At 34.5% G+C, this 26555-nt stretch overlaps 2 protein-coding genes across 4 annotated transcripts in view; one reads left to right on the forward strand and one right to left on the reverse strand.

The window, feature by feature from the left end:
- On the forward strand, window positions 1-16525 carry TRMT13 (tRNA methyltransferase 13 homolog). 2 transcript variants are annotated; one of them, XM_074262778.1, is made up of 11 exons: window positions 1-211; window positions 5346-5392; window positions 5489-5555; window positions 7475-7537; window positions 8098-8167; window positions 8303-8409; window positions 9355-9522; window positions 10363-10435; window positions 12460-12534; window positions 14650-15082; window positions 15466-16525. In XM_074262778.1, the coding sequence occupies exons 1-11, from the start codon at window positions 59-61 to the stop codon at window positions 15632-15634; spliced, it is 1425 nt and encodes a 474-aa protein (XP_074118879.1). In that variant the 5' UTR covers window positions 1-58; the 3' UTR covers window positions 15635-16525. The 2 variants fall into 2 exon arrangements, with proteins under 2 accessions (XP_074118879.1, XP_074118880.1); XM_074262779.1 differs by lacking the exon at window positions 1-211 and adding an exon at window positions 1871-2054.
- The window catches only part of LRRC39 (leucine rich repeat containing 39), a 17246-nt gene continuing 6592 nt past the window's right edge, over window positions 15902-26555 (reverse strand). The window contains exons 3-9 of one of the 2 annotated variants that reach the window (XM_074262786.1): window positions 26282-26387; window positions 24904-25060; window positions 23098-23234; window positions 21299-21444; window positions 18953-19105; window positions 18124-18263; window positions 15902-15957 (exon numbers count right to left, since the gene is read on the reverse strand). In XM_074262786.1, the coding sequence (XP_074118887.1) occupies window positions 15902-15957; window positions 18124-18263; window positions 18953-19105; window positions 21299-21444; window positions 23098-23234; window positions 24904-25060; window positions 26282-26387 (895 nt within the window). Of the gene's footprint in view, window positions 15958-18041; window positions 18264-18952; window positions 19106-21298; window positions 21445-23097; window positions 23235-24903; window positions 25061-26281; window positions 26388-26555 lie in introns of those variants that run through there. The other variant, XM_074262785.1, reaches the window with a different exon arrangement.

Consider the following 26555-nt stretch of genomic DNA (forward strand, 5'->3'; position numbering starts at 1 on the left):
GCGGCGCCCGCCTTGCTGCTACTGAATCCCAACTCGGTAGCATCGGGAAGCCCAGAAGATGACTACCTTTCCGCGGATGGCGGCGGCCGCCAAGGTTCCCATCGAGGGCAGATGCAGTTACTTTGTGGAAAGGAAGAATCGCTTCTGTCGGATGGTGCCGGCGGCAGGGAGACGCTTCTGCGGAGAGCATGCTTCCGGAGCGGGCGCGGAAGTAGGGATACCCAGCCCTACCCAGCGAGGCCGAACTGTTCCTTGCAGTATAATTATAGCTAACACATAGCGCCTACCATGTACCAGGCCCTGCATTAAGCGCTTTCTTCTTTGGAAACGCTCTCTTCTGCTCCTCCTCCCGATCTTCCTGGCTTCTTCTGAGTCCCCAATTCCACTTTCTAGTGGTCCCTTCCCACCCTCTTCCATCCGGGGCTTTCCTGGTGCTCCTTGGAATCTCTTTGCATGTGGTCAGAGTGTAAGCCTCTCCGGGGCAGGGACTTTGGCCTCAGTATCTTCGGCGCTTCGCACGGTTCTTGGTACATAGTAAACGCTTAAATGTGTAATTGACTGGTTCTCACGGCAACCGCAGCAAGTGGGTGCCGTAATTGTCCCTATTTTACAGTTGAGGAAACTGAGGCGAATGGGTTAATTGGCTTGCCTACGGTCACACAGCTGGTTAGGGTCTGAGGCGGGACTCGAATTCAGGACTTTGTGATTTCAGGCCCAGCTCTCTGTCCATGGATACTGGGAGAGACAGTAACATATTACTTGGAACTTATAAAGAGAATAAATGAAAGGTAACCTCGGCGGGGCTGGTACTTAAAGCTAGGGGAGACCTTCTGGTAGAAGGTGGAATCTTGGACAGGGGGAACTAGGACAGGGGTAAAGAAGGACAGCATTCAGGGTTTGGGGAATCTAATGCAGAAGCCCAGCCTGGAGGTGGAATGCTCGGGCCTCGGATAGTCCAGGACAGCCATGATGCTTAGATGGTGTGGGGAAAGAGTAACGTGTGGAAAACTGGAATTGTTATTAGAAGCCAGGTTATGAAGAGTGTTCAAAACAGAAGTTTACGTTTGATTTTAGAAGCAGTGATTCATGGTTTTTATCCACAAAGGAAGACAAAACTGATAGATAGATGAGTGCTGAACCTCAAGATCCCAGTCTTAGTACTGTCTATCCAAATAAAATTCCCAGCCTGTTTCCTTGTCTGCAAAACAGGGATAGCACCTCTGTTACTCACAGGGCCATGAGGAGGTGAAATGGAAGATAGCCTCCTCCCCCTTGGTGCTCTCCAGAGCTTGATCACTAATTCTGTGGGAAGACATCTGATGCGCCAGTGACTTAGCTTCACAACCTCCCAGAAATTCTGGGCCACTTGGCACAGACCAATGAATGAACAAAGATTAGGAAACATGTCTTGTTAAATAAAAAGAAATGTGAGGGAAGAGAAGTTTTAATGGGGAAAAATCTGGCTCTAAAATAGTGAAGGTAAAGAAATTTTGTATCTGTAAGGAAAGATTTTGTTTTTCAACTATCAAAATCCAGCTGAATACCAGCCCTCCTACTACCTGGTTTTTCCCGTTTGGATAGGGAGATCAGATTCTTTTTAAAGTGATTCTGGGTCTCATTAAAAAGACTCATCAGTGTTCCAGGTTTGATTCAATCAGCTTAATGTCATCTATAAAACTGGAATATCTGAAGGGCCTTACCAAATGTATGGAAACCCTCTTCAACCTGGAGCCTGCTGGGTCTCTTCCGAAACGGTGAATACCTTCAGCAAGCACACATCTCTGTTTAATACCTTCCTTGGTATTAGTCACTACAGTCATTGCAAAAGTTACTCTTTTGTTACAGTTTTCAGAATATTCACATGATTGTGACATATAAATGGGAGAATATCTTAAGTGAGAGCTATGTCATAAGGCAGTATTTTACTCTTCTACATATTTTTTTTTTTAATACTCGAATAATAAGTACAGTAGAGTCTGATGTTATCTATATGTTTCACTCAATGGTGTGACTGTAAAGATGTGCTCTACTGTGGAATATTGCTTAAGAAACTGGTCTGTCTTCTAATACTCTCCATAAGGATACCTTTGATAAGTATATGGATTTTTTTTCTTAAGAATTTTGAATCAATGAATAAGTAAAAAGTTGGTAGTCCTTGATATTCACCACGTCACCTTTTTGTTCCCACATCCTTTGTTTCCATTTCTGTTTCATAAAATTTGTGAGTTCTTTGAGGGCAGAAACTATGTTTTGCCTTTTTTTGAATCCCTAGTGCTAAGCAAAGTGCCTGACACAGTAGATACTTAATAAATGTTTATTGACTGATTAATCTCAGTTTCCTTAAAACTGTGTATTCTCTTGTTACAGACCTCCTTTGTATATTGTTGGTCTAGTTCAGCCTTTTTCCTCTTCATGCTGTTCCTCCTAGATTTAGTGTCTCTACCAGACAAGTCATTTAACTGGGCTTGTTTATCTGCAGTTCAACTTCCAGTGACCAGGACCAATTCTGTCACCTCACAAAGCTTCTATTTAGTCTTGACTCAGTAGGCTAGTTCCCTCCCAAATATAATTCCTTCTGGGTCAGTATCTCCACTGCTAAATATTGTTGTCTGTGAGAAGTAGAAGATGTAGATGGAGAGAAAAATGCCCTTCCTTCTAGAAGCTAAGAACAGTTCTATTGAGCTAGATTCTTCTGTAGTGCTTGTCTTCTATACCATGCCTAATGTCCTTCCTCATTTTTGTTTTTCCTGGATCCCCAGAGAGTAAATTTTCTAGCCAACAAATGACTCCCTTCTTTTTAATTCTACCAAACTTGATTGTGAAGCAGTTTCACACACTTTAAAGAGTGCACAAAATTCGTATACTAATTTACATTTTAATTAAGACCATAGCACTTTATTGTCTTTGTTAACAACCTCTTAACTGTCCTATAACTTAATATGCTTGAATGACAAATCAGTTGATAAGGAATCTCCTGATAAATTTCCACATACATACTTTAATTTTACCTTAAGTTTTTTTAAAAATCAGCATTTTGACTGACTATGGTATACAAGGATCTGGCCTAAATTTGGGGTAGACAGCCAAAAATAAAATAGCTTCTGACCAAAAGGTGTTTTCATTCTACTGTACAGATAAAACAAGCAGATAGGTAAATATATAAAGTAATTTGTGAAGGAACAACTTTAATCACCATGGGGCGGGCATACAGAAAGGCTCCACAGATGAATTAGCACCTGCTCAGAATATTATAGAAAGACAGTTCAGAGATGTTCATTTCAGGGAAGGAATATGGTTTATGCAAACACAGGGAATCTGGAAGCTCAGTTACGGGATTTGTAGAGAAGTGAATATAGCAGTTTGATTAGAAAAGTGTAAGAAAAGAAATAATAGGATTTAAAGCTAGGTTAATTTTTAACAATATGTGAAAGTCTCTAAATGCTGGCATGAGTTTCTATGTTTTTTTTATTATAGCTTTTTACTTATAAGATATGCATAGGTAATTTTTCGGCATTGACAATTGTAAAACCTTTTGTTCCAACTTTTCACCTCCTTCCCTCTATGTTTTTCTTGAGGCAATAAGAAGCTAATGGTTTTAAAGCAACTTTGTTATCATTAGGCCTGTCATTAAAAAATTTTTTTTTGATAATTATATAGAGAGCAACTAGATGGTAACGTGAATAGAATACAGGTCCTGGAGTTGGGAAGACTCATCTTTTTTGAGTTCAAATCAGTCTTAGTGGATTTGTGACCTTGGACAATTTCATTTAAACCCTATTTGCATAATCAGTTTCCTCATCTGTAAAATGAGCTGGAGAAGGAAATAAAACGTATCAAACCAAATCACTTCCAAGAAAACCCCAAAAGTAGGATGATGGAGAGGCAGACAACTGAAAATGACTGAACAATAACCTGGAGGATGAATTAAGGAGGGTCAAGGCTAGAAGTAGAGAGTCCAATTAAGATAATAGTTCAGAAAAAATGAGAGCTTCTACAGATGGAAGGGAGATATGAGTGGAGAGGAGAGAATGCTAGTGATTCTAGAGGTAGAATCAACAAAATAACCATTAATTGGGTGTTGGGTAGTAGTAAGATAAAAAACAAAGTAAAGATGACTTTACTATTGTGAACCTGGGTAAGTAGGAGAAAATGAGCCTCTGAAGGAAGGAAAGGTTTAGGGGGAGAAGTACGTTCCATTTTGGATAGGTTGATTGAAGTGCCATGCCATTTCCTGGTGGAGACTTTTGTAGGACAGTTGGTGATACAGCACTGGTTCAGGAAAATAAGATGCATGCATGATGATGTTAACATCCCTAGGACAGTGATGAGATCACTAAGATAGTATATTGGGGGAAAAAATTAGCATTGTGGGAATTCTACATTTAGAGGGCAAGAACTAAATAGACAGGAGGAGGAGGAGTTGAACAGATTGAGAAAAGTATAAAATCTAGCAAGAAATATCCAACTGAAGGGAGGTGATGAATAATATTAAATGCTACAGAGGAGACTTCAAAGAGAACGAATCCTGAGAAAAGACAATTAGATTTGTCAGCTAAAAGTGATTTTTTTGTGTGTGTGCTCTTGGAGAAAACAGTTTCAATAGGAAGCCTAAGTAAAGGTTAAAATATGAGTGAGTAGTGAGAAAGTAGAAGTGATAATAGGAGATAAATCATACTACTTGAGTAGTGGAAAGAAGGATAGTTTTTTTTTTTTTAAAGATGAGTGAGATCTGGACATAGTTATAGACAGAAAAAGGTTCAACCACAAAGGATGGGAACAATTTCTCAAGCAAGTTACCAGAAGAGATACCAAGGATGGTACTGAAACAAAAAAGAAAAGGAGAGGTAAAAAAGATCTAGGGATGTTTTAAAATGTAACAGAGGGAGCAGGTAGATGGCTCAGTGGATAGAGAACTGGCTCTCAAGTCAGGAGGACCGAGTGAAACCCAGTCTCAAAATATGCTAAAGTTCTTAGCTGTGTGATTCTGGGCAAGTCATTTAACTCCAATTGCCTGAGGGGGGGAGGGGGAATGTAAGGGGAAATACAAGAACTTATTTTTGGATGACCTTGACTTTTTCAATAAATTGGGAAGCAGGGCAATCTGCTGAATGATAGGATATTATATTATACCAAGAAGATAAAGGATTCAAAGGTGGAGAACAATGTTGAGTTGAAAATTTAGACAAGACTATGAAGGTAGGAAAGTGAAACCAAAGCAGGGATGATAGATTGCAAAAAGCAATAGAGAGAGAATAGTTACAGTAGAAAAGAGAAAAAATTGAAAGGATATTATTGATCAAAGAAGCATAAGCTTATAATAAATAAATCTATTCTTTTTAACCTAGGAAGAAAATAACAGGAAAAGAATATTCTGTCCCCTAGATCCAAAACAGTAAGTATGAGCTAAATAAGCTTAAAATAATTTTGAATATTTTAAATACAGCTCTTACATATTTGAATTTGAAAATAATTACTTTCTTAAATTTAGTACAGTATATGAAGATCAGCTTGAAAAACATTTGAAAAAATGTAACTCGAGAGAGAAACCAAAACCTGTAAGTATCCTTATCAGTAAAAACAAAAAGCTTTAAAATATATTATGTAACATAAAGCCAACATTTATATATCATTTTCAGATTTACAAATGACTTTTTTCACAGAAATCCTTTGAGTATGTAGATCGTTTTAAAGAAAAAAGATACAAAGGGATTAAAGCAGAGTAAGCCTTAAACAGATTGCTTTTTGGTAATGTTCCATTTTTATGTTTTGTGTGTGATTTAATTTTGTGAAGCTACTAATAACTACTTCAGAGAAGGGAATTTTTATAGAAATAAAAATAAAAGTTTTCAAATACTTGGCTTGTGGTTTTAATTAGAAGTAACATGTAGTTAAAATTTCCAAATTGTACCATTGTCTGAACAGATGAATATAAGGCATTTCTAATTAAGATATAGCACAAATGCAATCTGGATCACACCTTGTAGCAGTTCTACTACTAAGAAGATAATTCATATTTATATATTATTTAAATGTCACAAACTGCTTTCCTCATCATTTAAAGGAAATAATCATAATTTTTTTTTTTGCTGTTGTAAAAGTGAAACAGACAAAGGATTGTCATGTAGAAAAGAAGTATTATACTTATTCTGCTTGGTGCCAGTGGCCAGAACTAAGAGCATTCAGTAAAAATTACAAAAAGATTTAGACTTAAAATAAGGAAAAACCTTCCAGAATTAAAGAAGTCCAAAAGTAGAACAGGTTGCTTTAGGGATAGTAAATTCCTTCCATGGTGAAAATCTTGAAGCAGAGACTGAATGAAATCTCCCCTCCCCCCTTTAGAGTCCCAGAGTTAATTTCAAGATGCTAGTTATCACCATGCAAAGCACCTAACTACCCACCTTACTTTTTCACTCAACCCATTCAGCCCTATTGTCTCATCTGGATTTCTATGTGGAGAAAACACTTGCTAGTAACAGGGACTCTTTTTCTTTCCTTTCCCCCTTAACCTATACTATTTTACTTGAATGAGATGGGGACCAGTAGTTCCTTTCCTCTTGATAAGGTGGAGGATCACCAAGATTTACTATCTGCCTTTCTATATCTCCAGGCCCACCCTATTCTTCACTCTCTTCTGAACCTATATATATATATATTATTATCTACTCCCTTACCACCTTTCCTCATACACTCTTGGGATTTCTGGGCCACAAACATTTTTTGTGTATATTATCTCTCCCCAATCAAAGTATGAACTTGAAAGAAGGGACTATCTTAATTTTCTTTTCTATTTTTATCCCTCAGTGCTTAAAATATAATAAACACTTCTATAATCTTCTATTCATCATTTTCTACAAGCAGCCATGCTGTTAATAAGTGCTGAACTGTTATTATTTTTTGGTAAAACTGTCTATTGTTAGTTGTCCACAGCAGTACTGACATTTATAAGTATCTGCTATATGTCAGCCACTGTAGTAAGTACTAGGGATACAAAGAAAGGTCAGAGAAAGTTCTTGCCCTCAGGGAGTTCACAGTCTAATGGAGAATAAACTTTCACCTCAGTAAATCACTGTGTAAAACACTATTCTCACTACAGGAACTTAAATAAAATACAAATGTGAGTCAAATTTTATTTGAATTAATTTAGTTCTTAAGGGACCACTCAGGCTAATGAGAAAATATGACCCAGACAATATCATCATCATCATCCTCATAATAATAATAATTAACAATTACACAGGGCTTTAAGATTGGCAAAGTGATAGACTTATTTATATTTCTTTAAAATCTGATTTGACCTATTAAAAAAGTTGGATAGCTGACAGGTTTTTTTTTTTGTCACAATAGTACATAAAACCATCTGCTCAGGGATTCATTCTTTATTGGTGGAATGAGTGTCCACACCGGTAAAAGTACAGATCTTTTATATATATTTAATATTATATCAACTTATTGATTTTCCTGTGTTTTTCTTAAGGATTATTTTATTCAAGATATTAATGCAGGACTAAAAGATGAAACAGACATTCTTGATGAAGTGGTAAGTGCATTGATTCATAATTTAATTAAAAAGAAATATTAAGATAGTCAGTATATGAATGTGTTATTGTAAAATTAGTTTCTAAGTTGATTACTTGTTAATTTTTCATTTTCTCATTGAAGCAATGTTGTAAATGTGAGCAAAATTCTCAGATCAGCCGCTCCTCCCCACACCATCCTTTCTGAGACCTGAATCTGTGGAAAGTATATTGGAGTTTCAGAAGGTCTGGATTCAGATTCTTAATGCCAGTTATTACCTTTGATTCCACAGACAAAGCATTTCATCTCATCATCAACAGTTTTTCTGTTTGTAAAATGAACAGGCCATTCATGGGGAAAGATTTAGCAAAAAGGGATTACAAAGTTCAGAGGTTTTTCTGCTAATAATGGGAGTTTTCTAGAATATATGTAATTTAGTACGAATTCAGGCCAAAAAAAGGACATTAGGAGGCAACATATGTTCCTATGTATGGTTCATTTTAAAGTTGAATATTCACAAAACTGCTTGTACAGAGAGTTTTAAAAAAGAAATATTTGCTGTTGTTTGGGTTTTATATACAGGTCCCAATATCTTCGTTATCTAAAGAGCAATTGGAAAACATAATTAAGAAATTGAGAAAAGCCAGTGATGGTAAGTCTAATTAAAACTGGACAGATGATTGGATATTATATTAGCTGATAGCTTGTTTCATTAGATGACACTAGAATTAGATCTTTAAGTTTTCATTTTTCAACTTAATTCTTTGCACTTATATTTTTGACACAGGTTTGAATTGTACACTTAAAGATCAAATAATGTCACATCCTGCATTGCATGATGTCCTAAATGACCCCAAAAATGGTGATTCTGCATTCAAGCACTTGAAACAGCAGGTATGGATTGTACCATAATATTCATATTTATTGAAAATTGCTTTCTGTTCCATGCATACAGTTAATTCATGGAAATACTTTTTCTAGTTTAATAAGTAAGAATATCTCTTCTAAATTTGTTCTTTAAAGTATTATATTGTAGAAATGACCCTGGCTTAACTACTGTGTTAGAGAGTTATAAACTCTAGAAGTGCCTGCTAAGTTGCAAGGACTTTAGCCCAATGTTGGATTGTGTGTGTTTTCTCCAATGTTCAGGTTTAGTAAATTCAGTGAGACTGATCATTGGATTGGCCACAGAGTAATAATATTTTAATCACAACAAATTTGTTTTGGCTGGCAAGATTTGGTTTCCCTCTCTTGCCCAGGTTGGACATTGAGCAGCCATTTCTGATCCTGATCCTATTAATGATCACTACCTTTGACCTGATGATCCCTTTTCAGCCTGAACAAGTTTGCTCCTCCCTCTACCTTCTTTTTCTATCCTACCCTTATTACCTGTGGGGCTTACCACACTCAACTGAGATATTCAGTTAATATAGCTCAGAGCTCCTAAGTTCAAGCACTCTGCCAGTCTCACCTTTTCCCAGTAGCAGAGATTACAGGCCTGAGTTACCATAACCAATTCTATATGTTATTCAGTCATTTTTCAGTTATGTCTAACTCTTCATGACCCCATTGTTAATTTGTTGCATAAAAACAACTTGCTTATAGTCCCATCAGGTATGTTCTAAAGGCTCTTTGTACTCAGCAGGACTTTATATAAACAAACACAAATGCTAGTCACAAAAATAAATGAATATAAAATTAAAATTATTAATGTGAATATGCTCACCTTTCTTACTTAATTGAATATATCAAATTACATTATCGTGTTTCTACACTGGACCAAATTTTTTTATTTTTTATTTTTTGTTTTTTTATGAAATAATCTTAAAAAGTTTACAGGCTTCAATTTTAGGTAACATTGAAAGATTAAATTTACTGGGACCAAGAAGATGCTTTGTTGAGTTTGGAGCTGGAAGGGGAAAATTGTCTCATTGGGTTGATATTGCTTTACAAGAAGCTGAAAAAGTCTACTTTCTGCTAGTAGAAAGGGTGACCACAAGATTCAAGGTAGGTTAAAATATTAAGTTATGTCAACCTCTTGTTTTGGATTTGTCTGTACAAAATTGCAATCTCTTAATAGTGAAATATTTAAAAGGATACATAAAATCTATTCATTTTTGAAGTACTGTGTTCGACCTTACAGTTACAAACATAAAAATAGAATTGTCCCTGGCTTCAAGGAGCTTACAGTCTCCTTGGATTAAAGAGTAGGCAGAGAAGGTTATCTACAACATATAGAAGAAAAGTATAAATAAGTACTAAGAATCTATAGGGGTGCAGTGGATTCAGCACCAGACCTGAAATTAAGAGGACCTGAGTTCAAATCTGGTCTCTGATACTTAATATACCTAGCTGTGTGACCCTGGGCAAGTCACTTAACCCCAATTGCCTCAGCAAAAAAAAAAAAAAAAATCTATAAAGTATTTCCAAGAGCAAGAGGGTCCAAATAACTCTGGAGGGCCTCCTATGGGAGATAGCACGGGAGCAGGGCTTTAAAGGAAGGATCATCAATGCTCTTTGGTGTGTGAGAGTGGGAGGAAGAAGAATCTTAAATTTTTTCCTATCTCTAATGATTATCATTGACTTAAATTGCAACACAGCTTACAGCCATTGCTCTAAGTTTTTAAGAGTATTTGGAATTTTCACTAAATATTATCCATGAAAGCAACCTTTAACTTCTATTCTTGTTTTGTAGTTTCATGTCTTTACAGTAATGAAAACCCAGATAAAAGTTTGTTTTGCTTCATATTTTGTATGAAAACCAAAAAACATTGCTAATATTTCAGAAAATCTTATGAAGTATTTTAAATAAAAATTTATTGTAATAATGGTATTTTATTTGTATAGGTAGATGGTAAACACAAAAACCGAAACTCTGTATTTGAAAGGCTTCAAATTGATATTCAACATTTATGTTTGAGTAAGTTGCATAATTTTCAATTAAATGGTAATAAATTATATGTTTCTAAACTGCTAGTTACTTAGGAATCCCCTCCAGTATTAAAGTATTACAGGGGAAACTCAGGAATAAAAATGTTTAATCCTTTACATTGTAGATCTTAATAACATAATAGAAAGAAAAAGAAGGTGATGATAGAGGTAGAATTCTATTTCGGGTATGAGCCAGACAAGATAGCCATAGAGACCCTATGCATTTTTTAGATTTTGTGATTGACATTTTTTTACCATAAATTTATTGTAGCAAAGAACATACCCACTCTGTTATCAGAAGACAGCTCTAGCAAATAGAGCACAGGTCTTTTAGAGTAGAGACTTGGATTCAAATCTTGCCTGAGATATTACACTTTTGCAATCATGGCCTAGTTACTTAACCTCTCGCGGTCTCATACAAAGACAAATGCATCAGTCCTTACAATCTACTAAGGGGAAGCAATATGTATGCACAACAGCCAAGGCCCAGCATGTACATCATCTGGTAGGCAGGCTGGTCCCCAATTCTGAATAGTTAAGTACCAAGATGAAAATTTGAATTCTGTCCTTCAGACTACAGGCACCACTGGCATTTAGCAAAGGTGAGATGGCCAGACCTATCCTATAGAACTATCAGTTCATCAACTATTTGGAAGAAGTATTGGAGAGAGCAATAACTGGTGAATTATTAGGTCACCAATAAATGTTGGAATAATCCAGTTAGAAAGTAATGAGGGTCTCTCTAGGATGGTAGCCATATAATAAGAGAGAAGTACAAGATAGATTAGAAGGTAGCATGGTATATTGATATTGGATAGGTCATTTAAGCTTCCTGAGCCTCATTTTTCTCACATGTAAAATGAGAGTATTCAACCAGGTAACCTTGGAGGTCCCTCCAACTCTGAAATCATGATCTAATGAAAATGAAATGGACAAGATTTGATACATGTTTGGAAGGTGATAGAAAATGAAGAGGCACAGATGACTGCAATTGCAAACTTGGTTGATTAGAAAGACGATATAATCTACAAGAGAAATAAGATGGCATAGTGAGCAATTAATTTCAGAGGGAAAATAATATTCCATTTTGGACATGTTGATTTTGAGGTGCCAGTGGGACATCCAACAAAAATGTTGTAACATGGAGCCTGTGGCTCAGAAGAAAAATGAGGGGATTGAAACAGCTAAGGTTCCATCCAATATTGACATGTAAGGATCCTAAATCCTAAATGCTGCCTCTTCCAAGAATGACTCATTTTGTTTTGTTAAGCATCTAATACACTTAATGAGTAATGTTGTATATTACAGTTGTCTGCCTTTGCCCCTTATGACCTTATGAGATGCTAAATTCCATGGAGGGAGAGATTGGGTTTCAGACCCCAGTTTCCAGCCTAGTGCTCTGCTCACAGTCAGTAATTTTTTTTAAAAAATTGAATTGGTTCAATATTTTTATTATAATATCTGTCAATCATGACTCTAGGTCAATGAACAAATAAAAATTGCATTTAGCAATTTGCATAGCACGTTGTGATTAGCAAAACACTTTATGTGCTTAATTAATTTGATCATTTAAATCAAAACATGGAAGCAATCAGCAAACAATCAGAGGCAGTGTAGTGTCATGAAAAGAGTGCTTAATTTGGGATTAGAGACCAAGGTTATGATATTGATTATCAAGATTATAACAACTTTTAATATAGAGTGTTCCTGAGCTTTAAACTTATCTTTCTTACTATTAATAATTTTTATATTTTATAAGGGATCTCTCTCCTCACAAAGACTCTGTGAGATATACATATATATATCTATCTATACATATATATATATATATATATATATATATATATGTAGTTTTATCCTCATTTACAGATTCTAAAATCTTGCAATTCTTTGGTTCATTAGATTTTTCTCTTTCTCTCACTCTCTCTGAAGAGAGATAATACTTTTTTCCTTTCATAAGAGATTTACAATCTTAATGTTTCTCAGTTTTCCCATCCTTTTTTTTTTTTCCAGGCAAAATACCTGTGCTAATAAAAGAAAAGTTACCTGTGGTTGGAATTGGAAAACATTTATGTGGTGTGGCAACAGGTATGAAATATAGAAGCATGAAAATGTGCAGATTAACAGACTTTTTAGTCTTTAATATAATATCTTGTAATTAAGTACCATCTTCAAGTTTATTCTATTTACTTATATCCTTGATCCCATCCTTGTACATGAGATCATAGGTTTAGAGCTGAAAAGCCTAAAGAGGCCATGTAATCAAATGCCCTCACTTCATAGATGAAGAAATAGACCCAGATAGCCTAAAGGACTCTCCAGGGTCACAGAGGTAGTAACTATCCCTTCTCTAGGACCTTTTATCATCTCTTCTCTCATACAGCATCTCTAATATTCCTCTGCATTCATGTAAATTAGTCTGTTTGCTTTCGGTTTCTTCCCTCTCCTATTCATCCACCACAGAACTGCGAAAAATAATCTTCCCTAAAGTACACATCTGATGGCCTCTGTTCCTCTGTTCAAGAATCTGTAGTGGATCCTGATTACATGTAAGCTAAATTACAGAATCCTCAACTCCTGCATAGCATGACTCCTTAAATTGTGAGTTTTACATCTGCTACGTTAGCCCCATTCTTGGAATGTACTCTCTCCTTGCTGCTTCTTAGAATCTGTCACTTGACCCAGCACTCTTCTCAGGTACCACCTCCTATAGGAAACCTTTCTTAGTCCCCCTAGCTGTTTGTCTTCATCCTCAAATTGCCTTGTATTTTCCTCTTTGTTTATATATTGTTTCCCCTCAGAGAATATAAACTTCTTTGAGGGTAGGGTCCATTTTTCATTTTTTCATTTTGTACTTTATATTTTATGCATAGGAGATACTTAACAAATGTTGTTCAAATCAAGTTGAATTTTCAAATCTCTCCAGTCCTTTAAAAAACTAAACAAAATCTATATTTCACTCATTCCAGTTCCTGTCTCCTTGCTTCTCTTCCTGGCCAGATTTCTTTTAGAAGTTGAAAGACACTAGATGGTCCCACTTCCTTAAAGCCAATTTCTCTTTTATAATCTGCTTTTTATCTCTAATACTCTTCTGGAACTATTCTTTCAAAAGTCTCCATTAGCCAATATAATGGCCTTTTTTCCTCAAATTTTCATCCTCATTGACCTCTTTGAATATGGTGAGACTTTTGACCACCCTCTCTGTGCTTCTGGATACTTTCCTTTTGTTTGGCTTCAGGCACATTTCCTTTTCCTAGTTGTTATTATGTCATTGTTTTCTTCCCAATCCCTTACGGTAGGTTTGTCCTAAGGTTTTGTCTATCACCCCTTTCTTTTCTCTGCATTTTCTTCTTGGGCAATCTCATTACTTAGCACAACTTTTATATCTAAATAAATGCTAAAGGCTTCTCTAGTTATATCCCCTTTTATGAACTCCAGATTTGACTATGCAGCCTGTGTCCCCACCAAACTGCCTGCTTACATATCCAGAATCCTATTTACCTATTTTCTTAGCTTCAAAATCTTAGTGATATCTTTGACTCTTGTCTTCCCCATCATATTCAAATGGATTTCCAAGTCATGTTAATACTATTAACACCATCTCTCTCTTTCACACTCTCCTTTCATCCTAGCTACCTGAGTTATTGAAATCTCTTAAAAGGTTTTCCAGACTATATGATCTTCCAGCAGTTAATTCATACTAGTAATGATAGATTCTTCATACAAATATCAGGTTATGTCACTCTTCAATTCAAAGACTTATCTTCTGAATAAAATTCAATCCCTTTGGCCTAGCATTCAAAGCCTTTCAGAATCTGCCACCACCTATCTTTTATTTCTTTTCCTTTTTTTTTTTTTTTTAACTTTAATTTTATTTCAATTAACAAGCATTTCTTCCCTTCATAAATTAATGCTAAGTGATACTTTGGGACCCCTTTGCTTTTTACTTTTTTTTAATTTAAATTTCTTTTTTCAGGGAAGAAACTCTTGTAACAAATATACATAATCAACATTGAATAAATCATTAGAAAAAAAAGTGAAATTGTACATGAATTGAAAGGAAAACACCAAGAATTTATAGAATAAAATAAATAAACCACTCAGAGATAAAGAAAAATATTTATTGTTTTGCTTAGTAAATGTACAAAATATTTATTTCTTAGAATATGGTTTGGGGATTATATAATATAATTATATTTGCAGACCTTGCATTGCGATGTTTAGTTGAAACCTATCCTACCAGATGCAAAGAAAGAAATGAGGAACCAGTAGCAAAGCGTATAAAGAATGATGCAATGGATGCAGAAAATGACACTTTGGTAAATGAAGGAAGCAAAAAGAATGAATTAGAGCAGTGGAGCCCTGTTGCTGGCATCGTTATTGCACTCTGTTGTCACCACAGGTGTGATTGGAGGCATTATGTGGGTAAAGAATTTTTCAAGACCCTTGGACTTGGATCAGTGGAATTTAACTATTTCCAACGAATGAGTAGCTGGGCCACTTGTGGAATGCGGGAAACAACTTTGGAAACATCAAAAATTAATATAAAGAAAAGAGATGATCAGACCAATGATAATGAAGAGCATGATCATGAAGGATACAGGAAAACAGATGAAAACCCTGAAGGTTTACCTGGGTAAGTATCTCATTTTCTGATACTCAACAATAAGGAAAAATAACTGTTTTCTCAAGATGTATAACACACAGGTTATAAAATGGAATTCTTATTAGAATTTTAAAATAAATTAAAATCTATAAATTATTGGTTGTGGTCTCAAATAAAAGGTCCCTTAAAACATGAAGAGTAGGTTCAGCATATAGCACAGTTCTGGGGATATAATCAATTATTTATTGTGTACTTATTAATGGTTCAAGTTAAGAAATTATCATATGTAATAACAAACTATATGGTAGTTTATATCCTACTTGTCATTTGTAAAAATTTATATGATTCCTTTTAAAAAAAATAAACCATGTTACTAATTTTATTCTGATTTTTGTTTTTGTTTTTGGATCTAGGCTTCTTACTGTTGAAGAAAGGAAAAATATAGGTCGACTCTGTAAATTACTTATTGATCAAGGCCGAATCCAATATTTACAACAGAAGGGATATGATGCTTCTTTGCAGTACTATACAGATTCTCTTGTGTCTTTAGAAAACGTCCTGTTAACGGCTTTACCCAAATAGTCTTCAATACCAGACTCAACTACATGATGAAAGAGATTATGAACAGTTCCCACTGGAAAATTTTATAATCCTTCTCTGGATGTTTTAAACAGTTAAGATCATTTATATAACAATTATGGGAAAATTATTTCCCACAAAAAGTAAAATTTCAACATTGTTTATATGTTCTAAGTCCCTCAAATTTTGATGTTTGTTTTCAAAGGCTTCAGAATTGCTGATGTTTAGATCCTCAAAATAATCCTCTTCAGTAGGTCATCTTGAGATATTTTATTCATCATTATTTTCAGAGACTGGCAAAACTGTTGGACAATTTTCTTTGTTTTCTGAAACACAAAAGCATTCCCATATATAACCCTAGAATCTTAATGAAAGTGCCTATTTGCATAAACTTTGGAAGAATTCAATTTCTTTTGGTTCTTAGCAAATTTCTATTGTATTATTTTTCAATCTACATCTCTACAATATGTAATAAGCAAATATATTTTTAAAGGATTTTTTTTTTTTTAGAACTAGGGAAAGTTTCAGAATTTCTGAGATAAATAAAGGTTTGTTGGGGATAAATCTAAGAAAAGCAACTAGGTTATCCATAGCTTACTTCAATCAGGTTATGAAATTAGTATCAATAACTTCACTTTTAGATAGGTTTTGGAAATATTTATATCATATCAAAATTTATAAATGACCAACACCAGGAAAGAAGAAATGTTTACCCAAAATACAGGTATTGTATTGTATTTTTACCTAATAATGTGTTAGTTGGGAGTTCCACAAATAACCACTTTCTGTAATCAACTGGCTTTTACATTTACCAATGTCCCAGTGTTATTCTCAGTTTGAGAAAAGAAAATTAAAGAGAATTAGATAGAAGAATAAAAAAATATTTATTTCTTATTTCTCATGTTTGGCCAATGAGTTTTTATGCATAGGGAAATATTAAACATGAAAAAAATATGATGGTGCTTCCATACTTTCTTGTAAAATCTGATATTATTTTGCCCTCATCTATTAAAAAAAAATCTTTAAAAAAAAAGAGGATATCTAATAGTTATCTTTGCTAAAAAACAATTATCCAGGTATTAAACTAATAATTAAGAATTATTCATTTATAATTTCTATTAGAAAAATTCCAGCAGTACTATTGTACTTCTCTGATATTATATATAGATAGATGACCTGTGCTTAAGTAAGTGAATTGTCATTGATAATTAGCCACAAAACAAATAAGTTTTCCTTCTCCTGACTTAACATTGTTGTTCATCTACAACTTCTTAAATGGGCTTCATATATTCCTATGGCTAAAAAACTTCATCACTTCCCAACATAAACGTGAGAAGGAGCAGTCCTGAGCTGAGTTAAGCTGTGACCTGGAGGGCAGATTTCCTGGTCTGTGCTCAGAATTACATCTCAGAGCTAGAAGGGCCAGGACAATAAACCTCACAGAATGGTCACTTGCAGTCTTTGGTCAGAGGCCAAACTTTAATTTGGGGGAAACCTGTTAGCTCCCAAAGTAGCTCATCCTTGACAAATTTTTTAGTTTTTTGGGGTTTTGTTTTTTGTTTTTTTTTTACATGAAGTCTTAATGTGCTTATTTGATCACTCTGTTAAAGGCAAACAGTAGAGAGAACTCTTAACTCAGAGTAAGAGGTCATGGGTTCAAGTCGTTTTTCTATTTCTTGCTGTCCTTTGTCAGAGATTACAACATATGTTTCCTATAACTTTCTTATTTCTTGGTGGAATGAATTTTAGGGTTGAACAGGAAAAAAATAGACCTTCTTACTTTATAGATATTCATTTGTACCCACTTCCTCTTTTGAGGTCAAAAGATTCCTTTGCTACTTCAAAAACTGGAATTCCCATAAGATGTTATTTCTAAGCATATATTCCAAGGAGATTAAAAAATGGAAGGATAGGTCCTATTGATACTAAAATACTCCTAATAGTACTTTTTTATGGTAGTTAAGAACTTGGAATAAAGCAGGTGCTCAATCATTTGAGAATTGACTAAATTAAATTGTGGTTACAAGGATATACTATAAGAAATGAAGGTGAAGAATTCAGAGAAGCATGGGAAATTTTATTAATGCAGAGGAGTTAGCAGAATAAGCAGAAAAAATAACAATGCGAATGGAAATAAAATAGTAACGTAAAACTGAGTATAATGATCAAGTTTGAGCTGGAGAAAAATTGAGAAAATATGTGCCTCCTTCCTTTCATTGCAGACATGAGAGTCTTTGGGTCCACTAAGGAATACAGAATATTGCACACTGTGTCAGTATGTTAGCTAGTTTTGCGTCTTTCTCTTTTATAATCTTTGTTACAATTTCCTCTACATCCTTTCACTCACTTTATGAACTAAATGGATTTTTCTATATTTCCATTCCCATTTTTATCACTGAGTTAGAAAAAAGCTAGGCAGCAAATGAAAAATGGAATACCCACATCAATGAAATTACTGTTTCATCCAAATTCTGATACCACGAAGCTCTTACCTGCTCTCCTGTGGGACTCTTGGATATATGCATGCATAAATTGAATACCAAATAATTCCTTTTCCTCCTCTTCATCTGCATTTTCACAGGGAGGAAGTGTTATTTCTAGTTTTAATGGATTATCCCTGAAGTTGACAAACCTGATAATCAGAAAACAGTCTGATTAATAATGAAAATTATACTAGGCCATAGAAAGAACTAGAAAACTAGGTACATTTTTTGTACCATAAGAAGTTTCTTTTTATTTATTTCTTTGAAAAAACCAAGAAACTATTTAAAATTTCTTTTACTTATAGATTAAACAAGCAATGTTAAATTTATAAAATAAGAGATCCAATCAACTTGAAGGCATAATTAAGCTTCAGAGTAGGATTTAAAAGGAGAACATTAACTTCTCAGAGCTTTAATGACCTTATCCGTTAAACACATAATATTTGCTCTATCTATACTATGGATTTAGTGTGAAGATAGAACTTTGTAAAAAAGGCTCTATACTGGGGCAGCTAGATGGTGCAGTGGATAGAGCACCAGCCTTGAATTCAGGAGGACCCAAGTTCAAATGTGGTCTCAGACACTTAACACTTCCTAGCTGTGTGACTGTGGGCAAGTCACTTAACCCCAGACCTGGGGGGGGGGGGGAGGCTCTATAGAAATGGGAGTTATTGCTATTAATTTGAAGGCTATAATCTTGAATAACTTAGATTAGGCAGATCCTAAATATACAAGTTGAATTAAAAACCTTTAGCTTATGCTCGCTCTTGTTACCAGAAGGGATTGTGTAGGTAGCTTTCTGGTAACTCTAGCTCATACTTTCCAAACAGATTTTTACCTGAGATTTGTCATTCCTTCCATGCAGTCTGGAATATCTTGTAATTGGTTGTTGCTGAGAACCAAAGTTCCCAAATTCTTTAGGTTGTTGATGGTTTCTGGCAAACATGTAATTTCATTCCGCTGGAGCCATAATGTATGTAGGTTTTCCATTCTAAAGTGTGAAAGGATTTGACAATTATGTGCGTTGTGAAAATACCGGCTTAAAAAAAGTAAAGCCAAAGGTGTTAGGTTTGTATATGTTTTATGGATCCCTTAGTCCATAAATACATAAAGTAGTTACACTTAGAGTTCCAGTATACCTGAATTCTATTCTGCCTCATAATTACTAGCTGAATAACCGTAGGCGAGTCACTTTAAAATTCATCTTCTTTCAGTTTCCTAATCTGTAAAATGGAAATAATAGTACAGGATTGTTCTGAGGATCAAATGAGATAATACATGTAAAGTGTTTCAAAAACCTTAAAATTCTATATAAATGCTATTATTATTGAATTGTAATAGCTAATAATAATATAGTCCACTCTTAACATTTCTGTATTTAACTTTCATTACTTAAAGCATTCACTGATTTTGTTGGTAATCTTTATCACTTCCATGTTGGCAATCATGCACATTTGTAGTTATGTACAACAGAGAAAAAAGTGAGAGGGGAGACCTTGTCTAGGAGCTTCACTGGCCTTGTTCTCACCTACCATTGTTGAGTAAAGAGCTATGTATGATTCATTGCACTTTTTCATTGCTTGCCTTTAAAACACAAATTTTGTGTTGCGATTGTTTCCCTAAAACATAATACAAGTTCTTTGGGCTCTAAACTTAAGCACACAAAGTCAGTGATGCAACTTTATGAGCTTTTTAGTGAGAAAATAAAGGTTTTAGATAAACTACATTTTGAATGTCTATAGCCATTGTGGGCTAGAAGGATCTCAAATAGCACAAGAAGCAGATTACTTCAAGCTGGTGCATTCTTCATGATCTCCAAATTTTCTGCCATCCATGAAGGACAGGGTATCAGAGATAATTTTGAAATCTTGCCAGTCTTGGGATCTTGTGACAGCAGTAACTAAAATCCCAGCAATTTCCCTCTTAAATTTTCAGAGGACAGCCAAGGTAGGGAGCTTTTAGCAGTAAAGTATACAGTACGACACCTTTACACTGCCATTGACACAGTTGAAGACAAGATACAGATCAAAACATGCTTGAGTTTGGGGGAATTAAAATTAACCCACCTATAATAAGAGAGACTGAGGCAGAGGTCTGAGCCAATGGCCTTTTATTAAAGGGCCCTGGTCCCCTCTAATGAAGTGGACCTTAGATCTTCCTTATGATCTAAGATGCCTCCTTCCAGGGCTACTGTTCAATCATTCTGGAACAGTTATACCAAAATCAGAATAATTCCATTAAATGAACAAAATTTATGGCAGCAGGGTCACAAGTTAGGTGAAGCTAGGAATATCTCCACAAAAGATTGACAGGATTCTCCTTAATTTGGGCAGGAGGAAATGGTACCATCTATCACAATCAGGGACCTAAGTGGTCATGAGATGGTCATCTGTATTGGACAAGTCTTTGGTCTGGATTGCAATAGAGTAGGGGTCCAAAATTTTATATGTTGTACAGTATTTATGGTACTGTAGATTTTACGTGTTACAAAAAGTGAATATTGTCTGAAATAAAAAGAATTGAGATAGTACAAAAGGTCACACACAGATTTATAAAATTATGAGAAAAAATGTTTTATGTTACCAATTTTATGGGTTATTTCATGGTCACTGTTTTAGGGAAAGAACATATCAGTAATAATATTTTAAAGAATTATATGAGGAAAAGTATATTTTTAGCAATTTCTAATGAAATTTTAAAAAATAGTTTTAATAGTCACAGGAATCTGACTTCCCATTTTCTGTAGATTTAACATATCAATGTTCACATTTCTTGCTTTTGTGCCATTTTCTAGAATTGTTATCCCTACAAAGTTGAGGGTCGACTGTATATAATGCTTTAAGTTTTTCTTTTAAGAAAAAAATCTTACAATTGAACTGAGAGATTTGGAACATTATAAATATGAACTTTTATTCCCTCCAAAGATGGAAATTGCTGCCCATTCTATGAAATGCCTGTCCATGTCATCCCATAAATTTACCACATAAGCACACCCTAGGTTCGAGAGTACATTGCCTCCATACTACTTAATAGGAGAATTTCACTAAAAAACAAAGTCGATAGATTATAGGTCACCAAAGCAATGACAAACATATTCTCTAATTAATTTAATTGTATATTTTCCACAAAGTCAGGATGTTGGTTGATAGCTAATTAAAAATAATAGTTACTATTATCACTTTACCTGTCTATAGAGTCAGGAAGTGTTTTAAGTTTATTGCTTCCCATGTCTAGCCACTCAAGAGCAGGCATGTGTAGCACAGCTGAAGGAATTGCTGTAAATTGGTTCATACTCAGATCAAGATGAATGAGCTTCAGTAGATTGCTGAGCTGAAAAGGAAAAGATTTTCAGGACTCTAGAACCTAAATGAAGGGAACTGAGGTAAGTACATCATACCTGGCACAAGTATTATCACTATAGCCCAAGGTATAGCCAAAACCCCCCAACAAAACAAAACAAGCCACAACTGGACAGTCTGGGAAGGATTAAAAAAATTATTCAAAGAGTTAGTAGAGGTGAATAATATCTTCCAAAATACTCAAGCACAAAGGTTTATAGTAACTAGGTCAGAGAGACTTCCCATTCTACCTCTGGAGAACAGGCATTATTTTATTGTTTTCATCGTATGTTAGTGTTTGTGTTGCCATTTTAACACCCAACATTTGACAGTTATGTGAAAATAAATACCATTTATGTAATACTTTAAAATTTGAAAAGCACTTTATAGATGCTACCTCATTTGTTCCTCACAAGAACTCTAATTTACTTGTTTGTGCTCTAGATTATTTGAGTTTTTTTTTTTCTCTTGAGATCTTTGACAATTTTAATCTTTTTTTCCCCTAATAATTTCTCTTGCTTACTTCTTTACTCCTTCCCCTTTGATGGGGATTTGTCTCCAGGCTTGGACAGCAACAGCCCTTTCCCCCATGGACAATTCATTTTTTATGGGCCTCAATCCCCTAAGACATGCAGGTCTCCTTTCCTTCAGGGCTGGTGCAATCCAGCCCACGTTCTGGCACTTGTCCAGTTCCCTGTTTTTTAGTTCTTGGCTGACCCAGGTAGTGCATATTCCTGTATTTGTATAGCTCTTCCTCCTTCACAGGAGTGTAGATAGAGTTGAAATATGCTATTTGTTGTCATTGAATGGTGGGGTAAGAACAGGGAATAGATACTTTGCAGAGAGTAGGGTGTGGTAGGGGATGTAACAAATAATTTTGTTTCATTAGGCTTCTTGGTGTCGGCCTGTGGAATCAGCTATAATTGTTTTGCTTGTACATAATTCTTATTTGGAGGAATTGTTGAGAGTTAGTGAGGGCAGAGAAAATGTCTAATCCTCCATCTTCTGGGTGATGTGATCTAGAAATTGAATATGTGTGAACAGAAATTAAAATATTTAGCACAAACTTTCAGTTTGTACTATTATAAGTCTATTACTGTATCAAGACAAAGTTCTATAGTAATTTCCTTCACTGGCTCTAAGTGCTTAAAATGTCTCCTTTATTTTTTATGTATACACAAGATCTAAGGCTTAGTGTGTGATTTATTTAAGATGGCTAATAGTGTGACAACATGTCATACATAGGTCAGGGTTTTGCATTTCAACAAGCTTACAATCTTGTTTCTGACCTGACAGAGCCTGGGAATCTGTCAGAGAAGATATTTAATATGGTATGACATTCATATATATATCTCCTGGGAACACCTCTATTCTATTAACAATTACAAAAATAAGTCATTTTACTGCCATGTTATTGCTCAAGATTTATAATTATGATCTTTGAAGTGAACCATAGCTTTTTCTCTAATGAAAAAATTATTTTGATTTTATTTAATAAAACACTTAAAATGTTACCACGAAATTCCACTGAAACTAAACTATAATCTTAACTATTATTATCTGGTGGGTTTTTTCCCTAACACAAGTGAGAAATAAATTAGAAATGAATGGAGAATTTTTCTGTGGGAAGCTATGTTATACTAACCTCCGGTGGAAGGTCACAAATATCTCTGTTGACAGCAAGTTCTAGTTTCTCCAAGCTGGCACAGTTACTCAGCTCTTTGGGAACAGTTTTGATTTTGTTGTAACTGAGAATCAACTCCTCAAGTCTTGTCAGTAGTCCTATACACATCAGACAAAACAAATGATCATCAAATCAAGCATCCAATAAAATTTTACACCACATCTTTACCACTTTTTTCTTTCTACATTTTTTTAAACTTTTTTTTTCCCAATTAGCAAAGCTTATTTTGTTCCTACATTCTCCACCCATTAAAACAAAACAAAACAAAGCAAAACACAAAAAAACCCTCTCATAACAAATATGTATGGCCAGCCAAAAGAAATTCACACATTGATCAAGTAAAAAAAAAATTCATTATATATCCTTGAGGTGGATATTATGTCTCATCATGAAATGCTTGATCTGAAATTATGATTGCTTATTTTATGGATCAGAATTTTCAAGCTTTTCAAAAATTGTATTTATAATGTTACATATAAATCATTGTCCTAGTTTTGCTCATTTCATATGATCACAATTCATATAATTCTTTAAAGGTCTTCATTTTTTTTTTCAGCATAATTCATATAATTTCTTTAGCCATTCCCCAAAGAGACACCTCTTAGTTTCCAGTTCATTACTAACACACACACACACACACACACACACACACACACACACACACACAAAAAAAAAAAAAAAAAAACCTGCTAAACTTTTATATTGGTCCTTTTCTTCATTCGTTGATCTCTTTGAGTTATATTGCCAAAAGTAATATTGCTGAGTCAAAGGGTTTGCACAATTTAGTAATATTTGGGGCATGGTTCCAAATTGCTTTCCAGAATGATTGAACTAGTTCATACTGTACATAATATAATAGTTCATCAGTACATTAGTATGCCTATTTTCCCCTCCAGCAATTGTCATTTTTCCTTTTCTACTTTTTGGTTAATCTGACAGGTGAGAGACAAAACCTTAAGTAGCTTTAATTTGCATTTTTCTAATTATTCATGATTTGGAACTTTTCAAACTTGCATTTTTTCTTGGAAAATTAACTTCATATTCACCATTTAACAGTCAGGAAATCACTCATTCTTTACAAATTTATAATTTTGAAGTAGGAAATTATGTCTAAGAAATTATGGGAGAGAATTGTTGCAAAAGATTTTTCCCCCTATTGCCTGCTTCCATTCTAATTTTAGCTTCATTGGTTTTGTTTGTTCAAAGCTGTCTCTGGAAAATGAATTCAAAGTTCCCATCTTTTTGGCCTTTTCATGTCTTCAAACTAGGTTGTGTTCCGTCTCCTATCACTTCATTCTAGATCCCTTCCCTTCCTTTTTTTTAGTCAGGAAATGTTCAGCATTACTCTGAAAGATTATTTCAAACCAAGAAGCCTGCAAGTAGGATGATAACTCACAAGAGAGACATGATTTCCCTTGCTGCATTTATGCTTTTATTCAACATCTTACTATCTTTCCCAAACTGTAAGATAAAATCTTTTCCTTTGTCAATTTCATCTTAACACACAAAGTCTGCCACATAGGCAGTTAATATATCTTTTGAATTGCATTAAAATTATTAGGCTTCTTTAAACTAAATATTCTCAGCAAATAATTCTAATAACCCTGACCTATAAGGCCCTCCTTGGCTTCATCTAGAGCAGTTGTTTTTACCTTATTTAGGGAATTAAATGTATTATATGAAAGCAATATCTTAATTCTACAAATTCTTAGACAAAAAATCAGACCCGCAGCTGAAGAATCTTGACCTGTATTAACAATGCCTTACCAATTCCTCGAGGTATCTCTGAAATTGCATTTCGGGATAAATCCAATACAATGAGGTTCTGGAATCGTCCAACGAATTCAGGAATTTTTACTAAGCCCGTTCTATGAAGCTGCCACTCCTGCAGCTGATTCAGTTTTAGTAGTGAAGAAGGAAGGGTCTAAACCCAAAGAAAAAAGGAATTACAAGTAAAATTAGTTTATGATTTAGGTTGTAGTGTTTTGTTTTGTTTTTTAATTTATGCTATCCTGGTTTCCTGAAAGTCAACATGGCAGTAGAGGGGTTATTGTGGCTAAGTGGTCCAGAGTTGGAATCATAAAGACAAGTTTAGATCTTGGTTTAGATAACTACTAGCTACATGATTCTGGGCAAGTCACCTAAACTCTGATCTTCAGTTTTCCTGTGTGTAAAATGGGATGATAATGAATGATCCCATCTCATGGGATTGTAGTGAGAATCAAATAAGATGATATTTGTAAAAATAAATGTTAATTGTTATTGTTTTGCTTTGAAACTATTATTAAAATATTCTTTTTTTCTGACTGACTCTCACTACCTACACACTTAAATTCCCTGGGCCTCAGTCAACAAATCTGTAAAATGAAAGTGGAAGACTGAATGATTCCTGAAGATCTATCCAGTTCCAGATCTATGATCTTTGACTTTAGTTTTACTTCTAAGTATAGGATCTGTGGTTTTGTTGGTGAGGGTACTCCCTCTACTGATGCCAGTCACAAATCCTCTATGCCTTAGTAGGTGGTCTTTGTTTTTTGTTGTGATCAAATAATCCATTCTTCTGTATCCATCCTAAAATGACTTTTCCTGAACCTAGCTAGAATGATCATCAGATAATGTACTGGGTCTACACAGTAAATCCTATCAACTAAGTAGAGTCTGCTAGTCTTTATAATTTTACTGGAATAGCCTTTAAAAACACAGTATCACCACCTTTTCATGATGAGGTATAAAATGAGAAATTATCATTAATTATATTTTTTAGTATTTTGCATAACTACCAAATCTTAATTTATTCTTATAGTTTTTGATCCTTCCAACTCTAAGTAAACTACAATTTATACTATTTTTTCTATTAACATTAGCTTAGTAGCCCAGAATTCATATCCTAAGAATTCATATTTAGCCACATCCAGATTGTTTCTATTAACAAAAGCACAAAAATTGAATGGTCACAGATATTGGAAATCCATGAGTAACCCCCAAATCAAATTCCACCTCTATGAATCCTATTAAGAAAAAATATACATTCGACCAGTTGAATTTTTAGCTCCTAATTACCATCTTGGCAGAATGCTATAAACTAAATACAACATTCTATAAAGAGAATACAAGTAGAACATTGAAAATCATTTCCTCTGATTACCTTCCATTCTTCTTTTTCTATCTTTAAAATGACTCTTCCATCTTCCCTGATGACTTTTTCCTTCAACTTGCTTAGGCTTACTCTTTCTTCCCAGATTCTCACTAACCTAGGAGACCAAGAGTTCATGTTAGTGAAGAATATAGAAAGCATTTAAATGTCCACATTGAAGACTCAGGAGAAATAACATTTTGACCAAGGGTAATACTGAAAATTAGAAAAGCTCTCATTTTAAAAGACCTTAAATTTCAAATACCCTTTATTTAAGGGGCCAATA

This window comes from Sminthopsis crassicaudata, chromosome 4 (assembly GCF_048593235.1).
Source record: "Sminthopsis crassicaudata isolate SCR6 chromosome 4, ASM4859323v1, whole genome shotgun sequence".
Lineage (NCBI taxonomy): Eukaryota > Metazoa > Chordata > Mammalia > Dasyuromorphia > Dasyuridae > Sminthopsis > Sminthopsis crassicaudata.

Excerpts from the sequence above, each read along its gene's own strand:
- TRMT13 (XM_074262778.1), top strand. The coding sequence starts at position 59 with ATGACTACCTTTCCGCGGATGGCGGCGGCCGCCAAGGTTCCCATCGAG. Across the intron at positions 7,538-8,097 it reads CAGACATTCTTGATGAAGTG|GTCCCAATATCTTCGTTATC; the intron begins GTAAGTGCATTG and ends TTTTATATACAG. Across the intron at positions 9,523-10,362 it reads GGGTGACCACAAGATTCAAG|GTAGATGGTAAACACAAAAA; the intron begins GTAGGTTAAAAT and ends TTATTTGTATAG.